Genomic DNA, 20849 nt, shown 5'->3' with positions numbered 1-20849 from the left:
AAACACCAGACCACCCCCTAGCAGTTAAACTCAAGTCTGCATTTTATGTGGATAATTTGCAACTTACCTACAATCACAACAACAAGATTGTAATAGAAAAACCTCAGATAGAGTAGCTTTTAAGTCAAGCAAACATGGCCCTAGGACAGTGGACCTCCAATGCCAAAATTGATAACTTCAAACCTACCAAAGTCCATGACTACCTTGGCCTCTGTTGGAGTACAGAACAAGGCACACTTGGGATAGCTCTGCCCAATCAGTTTAAAGAAGCCTTTGAACAACCCCAACAATTCCAGACTAAAAGATCCTCAGTCTATTTTCCTCATTACACGAGTATGATCCAGCAGGATTTTTTGCCCCCATTAGGCAAACTCTTCATTCAGAACTTCTGGAAGGAAGACGAAGGATGAGACATTCCTCTCAGTAGAGAATGCATCAAGACTCTGACAACATTCCTTGACAACTACAGAAATCTAGAGACTGTTCTACTCCCTTGCAATGCACATCCTGGCAGTCACCACGCCCTCCACATCTTTTGCAATGCAAGCAAAAGAGGGTTTGGAGTGGCAGCCCACATTGTTTTACGAGGTCATGCCACCTTCCTCACTGGAAGGAGTAGGGTCATCCCCAAGAACATGGCCAAGCTCAGCGAAGACCTTACCATTCCCCGGCTCAAACTCACAGCTATTCTCTTGGGTAGCTGCCTTGCCAAGTACCTGATAGACTTACGTTCCTCTCAGTATCACACCACCTTTGTGTGGTCTGATGCCAAGTCCACTCTTTTCTGGGTACACAGTCAGACCAGCAACTCAACATATGTCCTCAACAGAGTCAAAGAAGTCAAACAGCTAGTACAAGACTACAATCTCCAATTCATGCATATCAGTATTAAGGACAACCCAGCTGATCTCGCCTCCAAGGGTAATAACATTTCAGGCCTTATTGGCAAGCATAATCTTAGGTTTAAAGGTCCAGAGTGGCTTCCCTACCCTGACTAATACCCCCCTCAAGAGTTGTACACTCTGCCCATTCTTATACATGCCTGTCCAGCGCTTGTTGAAACAGCAGTGCTTCTCCATCTTGACCAGTTCCCTGATATTTCAACAGCATACAATGCTTTCAGAATTCTACTTAAAGCAGTCAAGGCCAAAGTGTTAATTACAATAAAAGCCAAACTCTATCAAAACCCCATATAAGTTATGCTCAGACTGGCTGAAATAAGTTCTTTCCCTTGGATATATAAACATCTGCAAAGGCGAGCCACCCATCTCACCTCTGATGACAAAAACCTAATCTACCAGAAAGGCCCCAAACTAGATGTCCAAGATCTTATATGCTGTTAACCTCCACATGCTGTCACCCCCATTGAGTATGGCCACTTATCCCCACTACTATTACATCCCTAATATCCCTTGCGGAACTGCATTGTCACGCACCAACATCGAATTTCTCTTCACACCAACACTGCCACAATCCATGTTCTCTGCAGAGACTACTGGGTCTCTTGCCAGCATCAGATTATCAAGACTTTCATCAGGCAGTGCTTACACTACTGATGTATACAAGCTCCAGCTCTTAAATTCCCCCTGCCAGTTCACCTTTATCCTAATAGATTTCACTTTCGTGCACCTTTCTCCACCACCAGAGTAGATTTTACTGGAGCCATCAAATTGAAGCAAACGCATGTTGACACTGCCTATGTGGTATGTTCACATGCACCAGCATGTGGGCATTAGTCCTGGAAGTAGTCACCTTCCTCAGTATGCCAGATTTCCTTAAAGCACTGCGTCCATTGCGTCGCTTTGCGGCACGGGTGGGGATGCCCCTCTCCATATCGGACAACGCAGCCAACTTCAGTGCCACTGGCAGGTTTCTCCGAGAACTCAAGGATCACCCTGACATCAAGGAATTTTTCACTCGCTACCATTTTACTTGGACCTTTATCACCCCTCTTGCCCCCCTGGCAAGGCGGCATTTACAAGCTTCTTGTCGGGACCACAAAGTCCAACCCGAGAAAAGCTCTCTTCTAACGTCCACCTATGATGAGCTCAGAACCTTGTGTCAAGAGGTGGAATGCATAGTGAACAACCGCCCCCTCTGTAATGAGTGTCTTGCATAAGAGGGGACTTAATGCGGGCAAGAAATACCTTGATGGTGTTTTCCTTGTTTTATTAAGAAGATAATCTGGATATTACAGCTTGGGATGTCAGGTGAAATAAAGTTTCCCACCTAGCCAGGCCTTCTGTCAGGTACTTGACCTGGACCCTATGTTGGGTCGGTGACTTCGGCAGTCTCTCCTGCCAGGTACTTTGCCTAGGGAGTCTTAGTGCTAGGTATGTGACCTAGGCACTCCTATCTCTAACAGTGCAGCCATTCGTAATAAAAGGCGAGGGGTAGCTTTTGTGGGTTGCCGTATGTGAGATGTGTTACTCATCAAATATAGTTATGGGTGTTAGTTCCGTTATATAGGAATTAGTTGTATAGTTGGTGGGCATGGCTAGATATGATGTATATATATTAAGTTATGGTAATGTAATTGGAGTAGGTATGAGAAAGGGTTCAGTGGGGCTGTCTGGTGACATTAGGCATCTCATGTGGCGACACTAAGGGGGTGTCCCATCATTATCTTACTTTACATTGAGTCAAGTATTTTGAGATGGGGAAATTGGTGAGGTCTACAAGATTGGGGGTCTTGCCAAAGACAAGTACAACATTACATGGTGATGGTTAGTGATGGTTACACCCTCACCTATGTTGGTACCGGAGATGACACCCCTCTTACTCCTAATCATCTCATGCACAGCCGTATTGCCCTTTCCCCCACATATACAACTCGCTGATTTAGGCAACCCTGATTCCCTTGTTGCTACCACACAGAGCACAATACCAGTTCCTCACAGATGCACTACAAAGATTCAAGAAAAGATAGACCCACAATTATTTTACAAGTTTAAGTGAATGCCACCTTCACCTCGGTAAGCTTCATCAACATGCCCCTTGAGTCCATGACCTTGTTCTTCTTATTCTAGATGGCGTCCCCCAAGACCAATATCTGTTGGCTCGCATCATTCTAGTTTTTCCCGGCCCTGACAATATCATCAGATCCATCAGAGTCTGCACTGCCAAAGGAGAATGTGAATGCTCTATCACTCAAATCATCCCTCTGAAACTCAACTTAAACACTTACCTCCTTCTCCCACTGATAACCCTGAGCCACTTGAGGAATCACCCCCCCCTCTGTTGAAGTAGTCGAGCTCAACACAGTTGACAAAGAAACAATGCTGGCAGCAATTGAGCCCACTGAAAATACCGATGGGTTCAAGGACCTCGTCACACCCACCCCTCCAGCTATTGGCCCAGATCGGTCCAGCGCAACCACACTAACAGATGCCCTAACCGGCTCCCCAATTATTACAGCAGCTACTGCATCAGCTGAAACAGCAGCAACTATGCTAACCTTTGCTCAACCACGTAGAGCAGCTGCCCAGCATACCAGAGATTGGTTCACCACACTCAATGAATAGCCAGCTCTCCTAGCTTCAAGGCTGCAGAGGATACCCTCCCTGCTTCCTTGCTCCATAACTGTGTCACAACTTTGGTGTTGTGACACACTACTTAGTATTTTCCTTTTTTTCAGCTGTTTAGCTATTACTTTTACTTCACTCTGTAAAAATGTTAGAAGTCATAAAGTATTCAGTGATTATTCTGTATTTTTGCTCCCTTTTCAAGCATTTAAAGTTCTACGAGTCTCTCTTCTCCACAATATTTGTGGTGAGAGTTTAGCACTAATTGGTTGACAATGCCTTATTGAGTCTAAGTATCCTTGATTTTAGTCAGGAATCACCCCATCTTAGCATACGAAGTTTGTCATCATGAACCTCTCATGCTGAGTCTTCAAAGGTTCCTATTATTTTGAAACATCTCAAGTTATTAATTGACATCAGTTATTTACTCTCATTATTATTCTATTACATTTGTGTTATATTTACACCTTTTTGCTTATGTACAATTTGTTCTTATCCTTATTTTGTTGGAGAGCCCACTGTTTTTCATACCCTCTTGCACACTTGCCACTTCTTGTTTAGACTAGTTTTTTACCCTCTCTCCGTGTTTTGTTTGTCATTTTTTTCTACTCAGGTTCCAAACATGGTTTGTCGCCCATGTTTTGGGTCTTCGAGCAAAGAACTCGATTCTCCTCTTTAAGGCCTTCAACAGTTTTCTCCAAGGCAACAATTCTATTACATAGAGATTGTACCTCTTTGGTGCTGATCACTGAAACACAACCACTTGCCATATCACTGCTTGAAACAGCTACCCCAGTTGACCTGACCTGAGTGACATCTACTACTCAACATATAGAGGAATATTACCATAATGTGTACAGTAATGAAATGGTATAATGTGTAGTACCCATGTTACTTACACGGGTATCGAAATCAGTCAATGGTTTACTACTGGTCAGGTTAGTATATGCAGTCCATCATCAGATTCACATGTGTTGATGTAATTTCGAAACTGTCTGATGTTGAATTTTCAAATGTTATCTTAGCATGAATCATTCCAATCAACATATCTGTGTTTAGGAAATTTCTTATTTTTGTTTTCAAAAGATTGTTTTGAAAAAAAAACTCTACTCTGTCATTTGAATAAGGCAAGCATAAAATTTTTGTCATAAAGTTCCCACCATTGAAAACAGGTGTGGCATCACCTTTCTTCATACTCTGTACTTCCATCCAACTTTTTGAACATTAGTGTTGCTCTGAACATTCATATCTGTGCTCTGTAGCAAATGCCACTCAGTGTCAGTGATATTCAAGTCACTCTTAGGGACAAGATTTGGAAGCTTTGATGTTTATAGGGCAATGGAAGGGATGGTTTCATCAAAATACACTGAGGATCCAGTGCTTTGAGAGATTCAAACATTGGATCAGTGAGATTAAATTTGTGTAGAAGCTGTGATGCTTTCTCAATACAAATCAAGACATCTTAGCCTGAATTTTACAAGATCCTATTTCTCGATAGAGTGGCATGCGTAGAGTGATGCAGTTACCCGACCACTCAAGTACATAACTTCTAAGGAAAGAAAATTAGCCGGGCCTCTGATTTTCACCTTTGCCAGTTCTTGACAAACTATGGACTACAGTGCAGAATCTCTCCCCCATCTCCATAGTAAATTGCTAAATTTCTCTGGGTTTTGCAGTGGTAACATTACCCTAATATTCTGCCTTATATTTCTACTCTCTTACCCTGATAGTGCACAAATTACCCTAAAGCAAGGTAATTACCCTGCACCTGGCAATACTGGCACATATACCACCATGAAATCTCTTCTATTCTACATTTTCATTATTTGCTTTGTCCACCTATATGTCACTTCTCACCACAAACATTACCCTCCCCACACAATTTATTTTTTCTGTCTATTCTCCAGGATATGTATCTATTGTTCCCCAACTATAGATCAACATTTTTTGGGGAGTCTGGTCTCCATTAGACACAAAATAGCAGGCTCATTTATCTCTAAGTAGTCATTTATCTCCACTTTGGCCTATGATAAACCATCAACATTAGCATACAGTACTTTAAGTTTCATTGTTGTGTTTCCTTTGCAATACTGCCTTACATTTTTTTTTTTTTTTTTTTAGAAGCCATTTCCTCACATTTTGATTGACAACTCCCCCTAAAAAAAAAAAAATAATAAAAATAAATAAATAAATAAATCAATCAACCTCATATAATTTTTCACTCTGGTTTCCTCTAAAAGGTTGTGTCTGCTCATTCCTCTTCATTAGCATCTTTCCTAATCCAATTTGATCTCTTCTTGTGCTAACTTCCAAGACATAAGTGTGGTAAATTGAGATTAATTGTCTTATTATTATTTTTATATACATGAAAATGGTGTTAAAGAATTGTGTACTGGTGCTGTAGATTCCTTATATATGTGAATATAGGTTTAGATCCTATACAGCACTTTTAGTCATGTGTATCTAATTGAATCCTATGTAGACATCTTTTGTTTTTGTTAAGTTACTGATACGAAGACGTTCTAGACGTCGCTTGTTTGTTTACATCCGCTTGCAAATAAAACTCAAGAAGCAAGACCCCGTTTTTCAACTTTCCTCACCGACACACTGCTACAATAAGTACCTTTTTTTTTTTTTTTGCCATGGCTTGTGACATGAATTTTATTCTCATCAGGCATGCACAATTTTTCTTATACTGACCTAACCTAAACATGCCACCAATCTGGTCGGTTACATCTGAGTCCTTCCCTAGAATCATAGAGGCAATTTCCATAACCTTATTCATTTTCTGTTCCTGGTGTAATTTCTATGTGATGTGGTTTTCTTACCAGCCAAAGAGTATGACATATCCAGTCTTGTCAGTTAAATCTCAGACAAGAGATTCTCTCTCTCTGTTATTCCCTTTTCTAGGCTATCTCTTCTCTGTTGCTCTGTGATCTCTTTAAAGGTTTCTGTATCTCTCCTACCCTTATTTGTTGTTGGACTATCCTTGGCTGTCTACATGGTGTTGAGATTATTTTTTCTCTAACTTGTTAGAGTTTCATTTTCCTTTTTTAATGTATCTATCTCTGCTCTCTGAGCCCAGTTTGTTTCCCTTTCTTGCTCAAGCATTTACTCTAGATCATGTAATCTTGCCTCATAGGAGGAAATTATACCTTTAATTCTTTTCAACTTTGTTGGAATTTTACTTGCCTCCATGGAAGAGTATCCAATGTGTATGTGTAAATCTCTACAAATGTTTTTACTACAGTGAGACCTCTCATTAACGGACGTTAATTAGCTGTGTTTTCGTTGTGTTTTCGGTGTTTTGGAGTGGTTTTTGGTTGGCATAGGGATTGTACGCACTAAACAACAGCACCAAAAACACTGAAAACACCACAAACACAGCTAATTAACATCAAAGACAACACACTGCTGCATGCCAGACCCCCTGATATCCACCTTTCTGAATCCTCTCTCCCACGAAAGGACAGAGTCCACTTGGCCAGACTGCGGTGCGGTCACCACCCAGCACTTCTAAGCTACCAGAAGAGGCTGGATGACCACATTGTGAACAGCTGCCCAGGATGTAACACTTCACCCCATACCATACAACACATAATGGAAGACTGCATTATACACAATCATGCACGCAAACAACACAACATACGCTCTATAAAGGATTTGTGGGAAAACCCAGTTTCGGCTATGGCATTCCTTGGGGAGACGGGACTGCTCGGACAGACAGTCTAGGGAACGACAACAACATCCTTTAATGAGAGGTCTCACTGTATATGGAAATTGTGTATAGAAAAATTCATGTCTTCATGATTAATAAGGTGTTATTATTATTATCATTATTATTATCATCATCATTGTCTTTATGATTGATAAAGTGTTATTATTATTATTATCATCATTGTTATAATTATTACTATTATAATTATTATTGTTATAATTATATATTATCATTAGCTATTTACTTCTGTTTTGTCATTATTTGTAATGATGTCTTTAACATGCTGACCTAATTCCACCTTGACTTTCAGACACCTGCTGAAGTAGCTCAGCAAGCTGTAGATGCAGATGTGCACATAGTAGGTGCCTCTTCCCTGGCAGCTGGACATCGAACTCTTGTACCTGAACTTATTAAAGCTCTGTCTGAATTAGGCCGCCCTGACATCCTTGTCATTACTGGAGGGGTTATTCCCCCTCAAGATTATGAATTCCTTAAGGAGACGGGTGTAGCAGCAATATTTGGACCAGGTATGTAGTAGTCAATGAAAAGAAAGTGCTGTTAATTTTGAGTTGATTTTTTAATTGTTGTCTCAAGTTTCAAAAATGGAAAACCTGCAGGCCCACATTGGCTAGCAATGATCCTTGGACTATCTTACAGATCTCTCTGGGAATAAACTTTGGACTGTTATTTGTGATGTATTGGTGTATTTACCTAGTTGTATTTTACAGGAAGAGAGCTGTGCTCATAGTGACCTGCTTTTGTATCTTTCAGCATCCAGTTTCATCTCAGATTTTTGTATAGTTTTTGCATTCACCATTTCCTCATTCAGTTTGTTCCAGATATCCACTCTGTGTGGGAAGCTATTCTTTTTCAGATCTCTTCTATAACTATCCTTTGTATTTTTTTTCATGTCCTCTTGTTTGATGTATGTTTGCCATTTGCACTTTTTTTTTTTTTTTTTTTTTTTTTTTTTTCTTCATCTTATCCAGGCTTTGTCTCTTCTATCTTTAACCTCACTACACTTTTTATTATACCAGCACTTTATGTACACCCGTTCTTGTTTCTTCTTTGGCACGTATTTATCTGTTCTTTCCTTGTAATTTTCTTTTAGTATGTTCCATTTCTCTTCCATCTTTGTTTCTTCATTTAAAAAAAATTCCCAGTTCACATTTTGATTTTATTTTCTAAGTTTTTCAAAATCCGTTTTGTTATACATTAGTCTTCCTTTTCTATGTTTCTCATTTCTTCTCAAATCAGTTTGTTCTTTTAGTTCGAACTATATGAGTATGTGGTCACTCCTCCCATTTGGTGTCTTGTATTCCATTTTATCCACAATTTTAGGGGCTCTGATATAAATATTAAATCTAGTCTAGACGGTTCTTCATTGTTTATATATCTGGTATTTTCCTTTACCCATTGATTCAGTGTGTATTCAATGGTCATATCCAGTAGAATATTTTCTCAAAATTCTTTTCCACATTTCACTGTCATTTCTTCTAAACATATTTATTTTGAGTTAAAATCACCCATAATTACTATGTTTCCTCCTTTCAATAATTCAATTAATGCATTATTTGTGTCTTCCAGTATTTTGGAATGTTCATTATCTGTCCAAGCCTGTGTTTTTGGGGGCACATATGTTACTATAATTTTTCTACTTTTCATATTTCTGTTTTCAACTTTAATCATAATCAATTCCACTTTATTTTTCCTTGTGTCATCCTTGTCTCATTTAAACCTTTCTTAGTCAAAATCATGACTCCTTCACCCTGTTTCTTTGTTCTATTTTTTGCCCAATAGTTGTATAAACCTTGTCCCACAATATTTAATGGTACTGAACCTTTTAATTTTGTCTCCACAATTCTCATTATGTCTAGTTTCTCTATTAACAGATAGTCATTTAATTCATTTAGTCCTAAAATCATACCATGTTAGTATATGTTATTTTTAATTTTTTCTTTTCTTCTCTTTTTTTTTATGTACCATTTTCTCAGCCTCAGGTCCAGTGCTCGCTCTCTCTCAAAAAAAAAGCTCATTCCTTTCATCTCCATTCTTCTCTTGTTTTTTTTATTCATTTGCCTCATTTCTAAGTGTCTTTTTCTCCTTTTCCTCATTGCTCATTTCCTTTTTTATCTATAATTTTTTGTAATTTTCACTACATGCTAGATTTGCTGCTTTTGATAGTACCTCTCAGCTATCATTTGAGATCTTAGTTCGATTTTTAGTGGCCTGTAGTGTTTTTCTCTAGAGTATTGCCCCATCCTATGCACTTCTTCAATCTCTTTGCCTAATTCCTGTTCCTCCTCTTTAACCTCTTTCAGAATTGTCTTTGCAATTTCTTTCTCTTCTTTTCTCTTTGGTATTTGTATACATTATGTTTTTCTTTAATACCATAAACTACGATGCACTTTTTTTATCCACATTATCTCTTACCCAGTTTTTCTTTTCTTTAGTTACTTTCATTACCGTTTCTTTGGTATTTTCCTCTTCCTGCTGTTGTACTGTTTCTTTAAATGTTTTTTTCTGATTTTCTTGTTCTTGTTTCCATTGATTTTTTATTTCTAGGAGATATGTCTCCTTAATTGATTCACCAACTTTATTGAATCAGTGCTTGTATTTGTTCTTTCACCTCTTTTTTTCAACTCTTCATTTTTGTTTTTATCTTCATTTTTCATTCTTTCGTTATCACTTCTGACCATATTTAACCCCTTCCCCAACCATTTCTTAGTTAAACGTTTAATTTTCAGACAATTTTTTTTATTTTGGTTTTATATAGTATTTTTCATGCTGATTATGAAAAACAATTCGTATTTAATTTTTTCCCATTTTTGTGATCGACTTTTTACTTTGAAAATACCTTTGTAGGCAAAAAACGAGTTGACTCGTCTTCCTATAAAACATGTTTTCACCATAGTTTCTTAATTTTTCTCGTATAAGTTTACCAAAGTAAAGGGGAATGAAAAACATATTTTGTTTTTAATTTTTATTACATTTGCTACCAAAAACATAGCACTATTATAATAATATGGAAATATGAGTGAATGAAATTACTTTTTCTGGCATTTGATTATGAATGAAATAATTTGAAATACTGTAAGTTGTTAGCAAAAAATAAAACAAATGACCTTTTGCACATATAAAAGAATAGTATTCCTTCAGCAAATTTATAAATGAAATTATTTTGAATGGTACTTTTCAAAACATGGCACAACACATAGAGCTACTTGGCATACTGTACACATATATCGTGACTCTTTCCTGACTGGTTTCCCTCTATGGTCATGCTTCAGACTGCATGCAACACATTTTCTTGTTGGATTTGTCTTTTTTTCTGTTGGTGGAATTTCCATTGGAAAATGTCCTCCTGGCGTATACCACGAACTTCTTGGTGATGTCAAGGGTCTACCTGGTGATCTTTTTGGTGGTAAAGCTGGCCCATACTTGTCAAATATATCTCGTATAATTTGCATACGAAATTTCAGGTGTGTCAGGGGTTTTTGTCCTTGCATACTGAATGCTTCTTGATGCAGGATGAAAGCATTCCATACTGCAATATCCATCAAATGGAAGAAGACTCTCTTGTAATATTTCTTACCCCGTTTCCTTGTAATGGGATAATCTACAAGTTGCTGGTCCACCTTGTCAACTCCTCCCATTGTATAATTGTATTCATATACAACTTTGGGTTTCTTCACAGGCCCTTGTCTTGTCTCAATGTCATGCATAGCTGGGTTGTGAATGGTTGACAGCATTGCAACGTCCTTTTTGTCTTTCCAATGAAGAGTCATTACCTTGCCTCTCTGAAATGCTACAACTTCTCCTTTCTTCAGTTTTTTGCTTTTCAGCTGTTCTGGCACTTCTTTTCGATTCAAACGTATAGTTCCATAAGTATCGATCTGGTTCCTAACTAGAGCATCAGCTAATTGCGGGCTAGTGTAATAGTTATCCACAGTAACACAATAACCTTTCCCAAATAAGGGCTTCATCAAAGATAAAACAACACGTGAACTCACAGGATATTCATCATACTCTGGATCAAACTGTGTTCCTTTCCCAACATAAATGGTCATTTTGTACACATATCCAGGCTTTGACTCGCACAACAAAAAATATTTCACTCCAAACCTCCTCCTTTTCAGTGGAATATACTGTACCCATCCTAACCTTCCCTTGAACAACATAAGGCTTTCATCTATACATACATATTGCCTAGGGGTGTAACACTTCGCAAAGTTCTCACACAATCTCATACATACATACATACATACATATACCAAGGCTCTTTCCCCCTTCCAAGGGAGGTAGCCAAAAAGGGAAAGGCATAAAAACACTCCCACCCATTTCATCCCTAAATACACTCCACACCCCTCCCACCCATCCTCTCATCTGAGCACCACCAGGATGACGGGTCATCCCAGCACCCAGCCCACCGCCCAGGGTCAGAAGCAGTGTCGCAAGACACAGTACATCCACAGCAAGGCCGCTTCATTTAATCGGCGACCCCCCCTCTCCGTCCCCCTTTGCATATAAGGCGAGGACGGGGAGAAATCCCTTCGGGCTGCGTCAAAATTTACTCACACATACTACCCCACCCCCCACCCCCCCGCCCATTCCTCCTCATGCAGTCACAACATCATCCATATACAACCATTCTCCACTCACCTCTGTCTTCCGTCCTCTCCCTTCCTTCCTCAACAGACATTCCCCTCTTCCCCAAAGCCCCCTTCACCCCATCCATCCACCTCATCCTAGGACGTCCCCTCATGTTCACTCCCTCCACATCTGCCTTCCATACCTCTTTTACTAGTCTTTCTTCACTCATTCTTTCCATGTGTCCAAACCATCCTAATATTCTTTCATCAACCCTATCTCCCAAATCCTTTTTCACCCCTGTTCTCCTCCTCACCTCCTCATTTCTCACTCTATCCAGCCTAGTAACCCCCACCATACTTCTCAGACACCTCATCTCAAACACATTCAAACTCCTTCTCTCTTCTTCTCTTATGTTCCACGTTTCTGCCCCATACAGTGCTGTTGGCACAATCACTCCTTCATACAGTCTCCTCTTCGCATCCATTCCCAAATGTCTATTCCTCATTACACTCTTTAAACCACCAAGGCATTTACTCGCTTCTCTCAATCTACATTCTACCTCCACCTTCACTCCACCTTTTCCTGCTACACTTGCACCCAAGTATCTAAAACTATCCACTTCCTCCAGTCGCTCTCCCTTAATGTTCACTTCCAGTCTACTGCCACTTTCACCCCTTGTACATCTCATCACCTTACTTTTACCCACATTTATCTTTAACTTTCTTCTATCACATACTCTCCCAAACTCTGCCACCAGCTTCCTCAATCCCTCCTCTGACCCTGCCACAAGCGCAGTGTCGTCCGCAAACAACAGCTGGCTCACCTCCCACTTTTCTCCATTTTCTTTAACCATCTCCAATCCCTGACTCACTACCCTAGCATTCACCTCTCGCACCACCCCATCCATGTATAAGTTGAACAGCCAGGGCGACATAACGCATCCTTGACGAAGTCCCACCTTTACTTCAAACCACTCACTCTCTCCATTTCTAATCCTAACACATGCTCTACTACTCTCATAAAAACTCTTGACAGCTCCCAAAAGCTTTCCTCCTATCCCATAAATCTGCATAACCTCCCACAGTGCCTTTCTGTCTACCCTATCATAAGCCTTTTCCAGATCCATAAAAGCCCAAAAGACATCCTTCCCCTTTCCTATAGCTTTCTCACATATCTGTCTTACCACAAAGATCTGATCTACACAACCTCTACCCGTCCTAAATCCACACTGTTCCTCACCAATTACTCCTTCTGTTCCTCTCCTAATCCTCTCAATTAAGATCCTCCCATAAGCCTTCCCTACTACACTCAACAGGCTAATCCCTCTGAAATTACTACATTCACACTTGTCCCCTTTTCCCTTGTTCATAAATCTTATACAATTTTGGGTTGGGGTGGGTTTGTGCATCATGAGTTTCATTATTTACAAAATGAAGATACTGTTTTATCTTCCTGTACCGTTTCAGAGTCATTAGCTTCCGAAAAATTGGTCTTTCAAGCAGTTCATCTTGTGACCAGTTCATTTCTTCTTCTGGCATTTTCACAATACCCTGTAGCATTTTCATGGCAAAAAATACAAAAATTTCTGCCTCTGTTACAGGGCGCCACAAAGAATCGCATTGTACAGTTTGTTCAGCAAAACGATTAGTCTCTACCAGTACACAGTCAATAATCCTGTTATCAATAAAAAGACTGAAGAATTCAAAAGGACTCATTTTTGTTGGGTCTTCATCAGTCGTAATTCCAGGATTTCCTGTGAATGGGAAACGTGCTGGTGCTGCATTCATGCTGTCCTCTGACAACTCTAAGATTCTCCAAGCTCTTGCATCACTTTCCTCCTCCACTCCATCATCACTTGTGGAGAAATAGTCATTGTCTGATGAACTGGCACTGTCATCAGAAGTATTCAAGCTCCTGAGGGAAGGTTCATATTCACTATCTTCCTCAGAATTAGACATTTGGGGTGTAATTTATTTGAAAAAGCCACAAAAAACGAGTGGTAATGTGGATGAAGACTGCACCTGCCCACATTGGCTGCCGTAGCAAGTCTTACTAGAGTGGCCTTGAACTGCCTGTGCTACCCTATCGCCTCTGCCAAACGTACGATATGACGAGATTACTTGTTTCACATGTGGAATGGCTTAGAAAGGCTCAGAATCGACGAGTAAATACATCTGTAGCTGGTTTTTGAAGATTAGTTTTAGACGAGTATTCTCGTCAACATCTAAAAAAAAAACATTAGGTGAACTGCCGGGGAAGGGGTTAATTAATTTTTTAGATCATTAATCTCTCTATTCATCTCTTAGCTTTTCATAGCTTATTTCTCTGTGCATTGCTCTATAATCAGTTTTTAAAACTATTAGTTCCTCCATCAAGTCCTTAATATCCCAATATCTAAGTACATTGTTATACCTAGTTTCTCTACATCTAAACCTTTACCTTATAGTCCTCTTTCTCCTGTAAACACTGAAAAAGCATTGTTTTCCCACCTTTGAGTTGACCTTGGGGTATCATTCATTTTTTTTTTTTTTTCTTCTTCTTTTCTTTTGGTATCATCCCCTGTGGTGACTCGACTCTGCTCATGTCCAGTCCTCTCTTCGTTGGTTCATTTTTCCTTTTTTCTTCTTTTCCTTCCTCCATTTTGTGTGTTAATACACTAAATCAAACTGGATACTTATTTCACCATAGCGGTCACTCGAAACACACAACTTCTCTTTCGTAAACACAACTTAGGCATTTCCTTGTTCTTAGCGAAAAAGCAGTGATTTGGAGCTCCCTGCTAGCCTTCTGTTCATGCCAACATCAGTGTTTAATGTGTGGGACTATTTCTATGTCATTGGATAAAAGTGGTAAGGGGAGGATAGTAATCACTGGTTGTCACACTAATGTATGAGAAAATGTAAGAAATACAGTTGACATTGATGGATCTTCAGTCCAGTACGGAGACTGTGTGTCAGCCTCTCAGAGCTGCACCTCCTGATGTTGATGAGGAGATTGATAGGTTTTGAAAATGAGCAGCTTTGTCTTGTAGGACTACCACATGCTGATACCTATCATTTGTCATTTTCTTGTATGTGGAGACTGAAATGAAGTTTATAAGAATAGATTTTTATTTTGATGTAGGTACTGTATTTGACATCTTGGAAGATGTACTTGAATTTGTGCAGGCATTGGAAAAAAAAAAATAAAAAGGTGGGTGCAATGAATATCAAACAAAGGTGTTTCACCTGACATCTGAAGCTCTACCTCCTGATGCTCTCTTCATTTATAAACTTTTTTGTCAGGTAGTGATTTTTCACAAAAGCAATTGTTTCTCATGAGGTCCAAGTGTTATTGAACATGTAAGGTAAGAATTAAAAAAATAGGAGCAGTTTCCATTAAACAATGTTGAGCAGTTATATGAAGATCTGTCTTACCTCAAGGGTCGTATCATACTAAGTAAGCACAGCAGTCTTGTGCATGTCGTCAGGTTTGATGTACAACTGATGTTATATCTTAGTTTTTCCATGTGTTTTAATCAGTTTTATTATTAATATCCTTAAAGTAAGAAGGATACTACAGATTCCTCCTTTTTGTTGGGTTTACACAAAACATGAAAAACAATACATTGATTCAATTAATGAGTTTCAATGATCTATTTTACCTCAGTACTGGCTTGGTAGGAACATAAGGTTCATTAACCCCTTCCATACGGTGCCGCACACGTAGGCGTCATGGACTAAGATCTCGGTGGCAGCAGCCAATGCCAGCTGTACGACGTGTCGTAATAATACTCGCATCATAAAATATAGTCACCGCTTATATCGATCGTTCTCTCTTCACCCGTGAATTTTGATAACCATAGAAAATGCGATTACAAAAGAATGAGAAAGAATGTCATTATGGAGGGGCGACTACAATAAATATAATCAAGACGCCGATATGGCAGCCTCGCGAATACACTCGCTCCCCATGACGCCTACGTGTGCGGCACCGTATGGAAGGGGTTAATAGGTTTGTCAAAGTTAGTATTAGGAAGCAGGTAACTGCAGGTTGTGAAATAGTATCACTAGTAACACAGTCATTTACAGTTTCACCATTTCCAACATTAATGTTAGTATTTGGTATTACCAAATGAATTTTCAATTTGGCAGTCAAAAAGAGAAGATGAAGAAACAGGTGATTTTGCATTTTCAATAGTATTATACCTAGCTTTCAATTGATCAGAATTTCTATGCCAAATTAAATTTCCACTTTCAGTGAACACTTTTACAACATAATTCCTGGCACCTGTAAGCTCAGTGATAATGCCTGGTAACCAAGTTTCACCTCCAGAATAGTTTTTTGCTAAAACTGCTCGTCCAACTTCAGATCTGCTTTCTACACAATCATGAGTATTTTGTTTATTAACTAACATGTTCTCTTCCTCCTCTGTTTTAGTTGGTTTACATATGGATTGAGATTTAAATTTTCTGTGAAACATCACTTCAGCAGGGCTTCCTTTTGTACCTGAATGGTTCTCCTGCTGTTTTACAGAAACCTATTAACTCGTGTTAATTGATCCACTTTGATATTTTAGCAGTCCCTGTTTAAAACTTTTAACATGTCTCTCAGCTAATTCATTGGATGCAGGATGAAAGGGAGCTGGATTGATCAGTTTTATTCCATTCCATTCATATAACTCTTTGATATTAGCAGAAACAAAATAAGCAGCATTATCAGAAACAGTGACATCAGGAATATCAAAATTAACAAAGTCTTTCCTTAACAGTTCCATAGTATTAGCACTAGTCATGCTTGGACTATATTGAACATCAATAAACTTAGATTAAGAATCTACTAAGATAAAATAATACCTAATTTCTATTGGTCCACAATAATCAAAATAAGCACCACACTGATGTTTTAACTCACCTTCATGCTCTGGTTCAGTTTCAGAAACTGATTTTACATTTTGTCCTTAAAACTCTTGGAGCTATTTTGCTTCAAACTATTATTTGGTTTATTTGAATCATTTTGCTTAAATCTACAATTTTTTTTCTAAATGAGCCTTGTGACCACAAAAGTGACATTCCAAGTTTTTAACCTCTTCAGTACGGTTCAAAATCTCGCGGGCAGCATTAGCTGTCAGACGTACGATGTGTCGTAATAATACTCGCATCATAAAATATAGTCACCGCTTATATCGATCGTTCTCTCTTTTACCCATGAATTTTGATAACCATAGAAAATGTGATGAAGACAGTTTAGAGAGTATGTCATTACGCAGGGGCAACTACAATAAGTATAATCAAGACGCCGATATGGCAGCCTCGCGTATCCACTTGCTCCTCATGCCGCCTACGTGTGCGGCACCGTATGGAAGGGGTTAAACCTACTAGCAGAACTTGGATGCAGGAAACCACAATACTTACACTTTGACGTATCCTTGCTATGCACTTTATGCACAGGTGTACCTGATGAACTAGAGCTCACATCTCTCCTTCCCCAATGTGAGCTTTCTCAAGCAATAGAATGTGGTCTAGGAATGTTGAATACATCAATTCCTATAGTTTCAGGTCTTTGGCAAGTACATATTTGAAGTATGGTATTTTATCAATTGCCATAAACAGTTGGTCTCGCAGCCTGGCATCAAATGTTGCACCAAATTTGCAATCCTTCGCCAGTCTCTTCAAGTCTGCATATAGCTCTTTCACAGTTTCTTTTTCAATTTTATGCCGATGTTGAAAAGAACACAAGCTCCAGTGATATGATGGCTTAGTGATAAAATGTTTCTTGAGTAATTCAATACTCATCATATGTCTTCGTAGTTGGCATGTCTGGAGCAGTCAAATTTGCTAAAATTCCAAACATTTTAGTGCCTATGCAAACAAACAGTTGATTTTTCCTCTTGTCATCATCAGTTATTTCCTGTAAAACTAAATGTGCATGAAACAAAGCCAAATAAACATCAAATTGCAGTTCTTCAGGGTTAAACAGTTCAATCTTTGTGGAAGACTCCATCTTTTAAAATCTGGGCTAGCTTCATGGCTATCAAAAAACTCTCAAACAAATTTAGGTAATCTTAAAACGTTCTCCTCTCTAATAGGAGAAAAACAAACAAGTGATTTCTGTTGTTGTGTAACAGCAAGCAATATAAGTACAGGCACCCACACTAGGTGTGGTCACCCTTACCTAGTCTAAACCGCCAGGTGTTATGACACACACAATTGAAGGTGGCAGTGGTACCCACACTAGGTACATTTACCATTTTTTTCTGGTCTAAACTACCAGAAAAACATTCAAAAATAGTTTGTGTGACTCATCACCATGTTATATCTTAGTTTATCTGTGCATGTTATTCAGTTTCATTATTAATATCCTTAAAATAAGGAGGATAAACCAAACACATGCTTGCTACAACACCATATCACTCATGTCATTCATCTGTAGGCCCCATGCCTCTTCCTTCTCTTAACCACTTCACTCCGGGGCACATCGCACGTCTGGCAGCATTAGCTGCCCGACGTCCGATGTTGCGTCATAATAATCGCATTATAAAAAATAAAGTCAGTGCTCAATTGTTCATTCTCTTTCACCTGTGAATTTTGATAACCATAGAAAATATGATGAAGCCAGTTTAGAGAGAATGGAGGTTACGTAGGTACGACTACAATAAATATAATCAAGACGCCGACGTCGGCATCATCGCGTACCCACTTGCTCCTCATGATGCCTACGTAGGCGTCACTGTATGGAAGTGGTTAAGTATGTTTCTATCAAAGCTTCGGTCACAAGTTATTAAAGTTTCTTGATGGGGTGAATTAAACGGAGATATCGTTTTCTTATCTTCTTTCTTCTGAGTAATTACACTTGGTTGTTCAATCTACACCAAGGGACTCCCGCTTGGGATCCTTGTTCATTCCACCAAGCCAAGTCTGCTCCGACGTCACAATTTAATTCATCCAATAACTTTGAATGTCACAAATAAGTGCCACCCTTTAAGGGTGTGACTTTACCTCCATACACCAATAGTTTCTCTCCTCCTGTACCCTTTTCTCCAATCAGAAAGACTGTTATACTGTCTCAAGCAATACTGTTTATACAAGCAATCTGTCGCAAGCGGAACATGGGTTATATGTTTACATTTCATCACATCAGCACTCTATCACTAGCCTAACCTATGTTTACAAAACACCAGACAGCAAGCGAGAATATGCAACTCTGCAATTCTTATCGGCCATTGTTTCAAAACATCCAAGTCATAAATTTTGCATATCTTTTCACCTACCCCTCTATCTAATTAAATGTCTACCTCAATCTACCGGCCTCTTACACTCTCCAAATAATTTATTTACATGTTTGTCAGGTATCAAGTCACTTGAGATGATTACTCCTAGGTCCCTTTCTGAGTTTACTTTTTTGACTTCTTTGTTTCCAATTTTATATTGTCCCGAAACTCTATTTTTACTTTTTCGAAATTCCATTATGCTACATTTATTTATGTTGAAGCTCATTTCATATCTCCAATTCCATTTCCATATTTTATCCAGGTCATCTTGCAGCGATCTGCAATCTTCTTCTGTTCTTACTCTCTTGAGTAATTTAGCATCGTCAGCAAAAAAGTTCATGTAACAATTTACTCCTTCATTAAAGGAGCCAAAACAGCCTTGTGGGATGCCGTTTTTCACATCTTCCCATTTCGAATTTTTGTCTCTAAGTACTTGTACCACTCTCATTTTTCTCCCAGTTAAGAAATCCTTCACCCATTCCAACAGTTTGCCTTGAATTCCTCCTATTTTTTTCAATTTTACTTATTAATTTTTTGTGTGGTACTTTGTCATATGCTTTCTGCAAATCCAAGAAGGCACAATATGCCCATCCATCCCTTTCTTGTATTATCTCAATTAATCTTGAGTAAAAGGAGATTAGGTTTGTGGTGCATGATCTTCCACTTCTAAATCCATGCTTATCCTTTAGTTTGTCATTTATATATCTGTAAAAGAGTTTAGATTGATCCTTACATTTGTCTATGTTATCCCTTTCATATTATCTTTTTTCTTTCCAGCATATATTCACATATTCATTCCTAAGTGTTATATACCTTATATACTCGTCTATAGGTCAATCTCGCGTAAAGGTCGACCCCCCATTTTTGGCCAAAAAATCTGGAATTTTCCAAATACCTCATGTACAGGTCGCGTGGCTTGTTTTTGTTTTGGTGCTGTGAGCATTCCACTGTCTTAATGCTTTGAAGTGGCATGGCTTGCCTGGTATAGCAATTGATTATTATGGTTTTTTTCACTTCATTAATTCTGATGTATTTTGGTTTATGTTTTTTTTAAGTTCACTGATTTTAATATTTAACAAGTTTCACTGAAGTTGCTATTTCAGCAGAGTGAAAAACTTGAATAGATTACCAAGTGATGTACGGTATGCGGAATAAACTGGCTAGGCGTGTTTCGTTAGAAACAATTTTAGCCAACAGTGTCTCAGAGTACAGACGCTCCTCAACTTACGTTTTAGTTACGTTCCGAACGGCCGAACATAAGTTGAAAAAGAACGTAAGTTGTTACTGTACCATACATCCGTATATTCTATTACCGTATCTTACAAAACACCCCTAAATCATTAATTATACACACAACATTGTAAAATAATAAAATTAATTTCAAATAAATTCAAGCAACATAAATTGAGATGGTGGAGGATGAGGGGAGGAGGAGGATGAGGCAAGGCACTTTCAGTCTGTCATTTGTGCAATGTAAACAATGGATGCAGCGTCATGCGTAAGTATCGTTTGAACTACGGAGAGCGTGCTAAACTAAAAAATTCACTCAAAAAAATTTTTTTTACAATTTTTTTTTACAGTCAGTTCAAACGTAAAATCGAAAAAACGTAAAACGAATGAACATAAGTAGAGGAGTGTCTGTAGTCTTGTAATCTCAACTGTGCGGATGATCAGGCTAATGATAATGTGGAGGAGGAAGATAATGTTGATGTTCCTATGGCTGATGAAGTTGATCCATATGACGATACTCTACACAGAAGTGAGT

General features: G+C 38.7%; 1 protein-coding gene across 2 annotated transcripts in view; it reads left to right on the top strand.

Annotated features, from left to right (window-relative positions):
- LOC143025464 (methylmalonyl-CoA mutase, mitochondrial-like) overlaps nt 1–20849 on the top strand; it is a 266536-nt gene that overhangs the window by 232299 nt on the left and 13388 nt on the right. For both annotated transcript variants that reach the window (XM_076185158.1, XM_076185159.1), the window contains exon 15: nt 7553–7769. In XM_076185158.1, coding sequence (XP_076041273.1) covers nt 7553–7769 — 217 coding nt within the window. The remainder of the gene's footprint in view (nt 1–7552; nt 7770–20849) is intronic.

Source organism: Oratosquilla oratoria, chromosome 5 (assembly GCF_046742065.1).
Source record: "Oratosquilla oratoria isolate Oo_2021 chromosome 5, ASM4674206v1, whole genome shotgun sequence".
Lineage (NCBI taxonomy): Eukaryota > Metazoa > Arthropoda > Malacostraca > Stomatopoda > Squillidae > Oratosquilla > Oratosquilla oratoria.
This window is presented reverse-complemented; position numbering and strand designations above follow the sequence as displayed.